At 51.6% G+C, this 1,528-nt stretch overlaps 1 protein-coding gene across 2 annotated transcripts in view; it reads right to left on the bottom strand.

Annotated features, from left to right (window-relative positions):
* The window catches only part of TRAF3IP1 (TRAF3 interacting protein 1), a 77,753-nt gene that overhangs the window by 66,948 nt on the left and 9,277 nt on the right, over positions 1-1,528 (bottom strand). For both annotated transcript variants that reach the window (XM_004386468.2, XM_004386469.2), the window contains exons 4-5: positions 684-818; positions 154-576 (exon numbers count right to left, since the gene is read on the bottom strand). In XM_004386468.2, the coding sequence (XP_004386525.1) occupies positions 154-576; positions 684-818 (558 nt within the window). The remainder of the gene's footprint in view (positions 1-153; positions 577-683; positions 819-1,528) is intronic.

Raw genomic sequence — 1,528 nt, 5'->3', positions numbered from 1 at the left:
TACTACTGTTTCATGAGAAACTATTTGTTCTGTATGCCTTCACCTGAAGTACAATAAAATATAAAAAAAGAAAAAAGAAAAACAAATCGCTTTGGCGAAGCAACACGAACGCTTCCTAAGTTAACGGCAGATGTTCTCCAGAGAAGACTTTACCTTTTTCTCCAGCTTCTCATGCTCTCTGCTCTTCTCCCTGTCGGGGTCCCTGGAGTGCTCCCCGTTCTTCACTCTCAGTCTGTCCCTGTCTCGCTCTCTGCCCTTGTCTCGCTCTTTCAGCCTCTCTTTCTCCCGTCCTCCCTGGGTCTTACGCTCCCTCTGCGTCTCACGTTCCGCCTCCCTGTCCCGGTCTTTGTTGCCTCGGTCCTTGTCTTGCGCTCGCTCTTGCTTGGCCCTGTTCTTACTCTTGTCTCGTTCTCCTTCTCGGTGCTTGTCCCTCTCGAGATCCTTCCGTCTGTCGCCCTCATCCTCCCTGGTTTTCACCTTTTCCTTCTCTCGTGGTTTGCTTTCTTCTCTCAACTCTTCTTTCTGTTTCTGATCTTTGCTTGGACTTCTCTCTTTTATTTCAGAGTTTCTTCTATCCTAAAAAAAAAAAGAAAAATGGTAATATCACTGATAAATGTTTTCACCTGAACTACAAGAAGACAAGCTGTTCCCTCCTCAAGGATGAGAGGAAGGTTGACGTTCACCTCTTTGCTCTTATGACTCCCGGGCACCTCTTCTTCAGCGTTCCTATTATCCAGGTCCTGGGGTTTCCACGACCTCCCTTTCCTGTCGCCCCTCTCTCCAGCCAGAACTCTCTTCACGGCGTCCTCACTGGAGAGCTTATTGTCAGAGCGTAAAGAAACAACAAAGTGCAGGGTGAGAGGGAGGTCAGCAGACAGAGCAAACAGGAATGCCGACATGCAAACGGACCTCAGCACACCTCCCTTTGTCTACTAGTGATGGTCAAGGCACAAAGTATTAAAAGAAAATTGTATTATCACGGACAAAGAATAGTATCTCCCGGTAACTATCACCTTCCAGAACTCCAAGCGTCATTAACAGTAGGCTCCACCCCGCTAACTGAACCACGATTCCATTCCACCCAAACTGTCAAGGACAGTAACACTGACGTGTACAATCTAAAACTACTGCACACGCAAACAGAACCCAGCACCCAGCACCCGAGGGCTTTGCGAGATGATCTGAGTCGAGCCCCTCGAATGCAGCAACTCGTCCTCCAGCCCCCCAGCGGGCACCGGGCCTCTGAGCGCCTCCCATCAGGGACCTCACAGCCACCTCAGGCATTTGCTCGTTCCACAAGCACGCACTGAGTGACCACCACACGCCAGCCGCCACACGCTGGGCAAGGACGCTGTGTGCCAGAGAAGACAGGGAAATGCAACAGTCAAGCATCAGTGTGCACTGGGGACATGATGGCACCCAAGCCAGCCTGGGAGGGGGAGAGGCAAGGCTCAGGGAAGGACCAGCGATGACCACACCCTGCTGCCAGGTGAGGCTGGGAGGGAGACTGTGAGGGAAACGAGGGGGG

This window comes from Trichechus manatus, unplaced genomic scaffold (assembly GCF_000243295.1).
Source record: "Trichechus manatus latirostris isolate Lorelei unplaced genomic scaffold, TriManLat1.0 scaffold00165, whole genome shotgun sequence".
NCBI lineage: Eukaryota > Metazoa > Chordata > Mammalia > Sirenia > Trichechidae > Trichechus > Trichechus manatus.
Note: the sequence above shows the minus strand (reverse complement) of the source record. Positions and strands in the feature narration are given on the sequence as shown.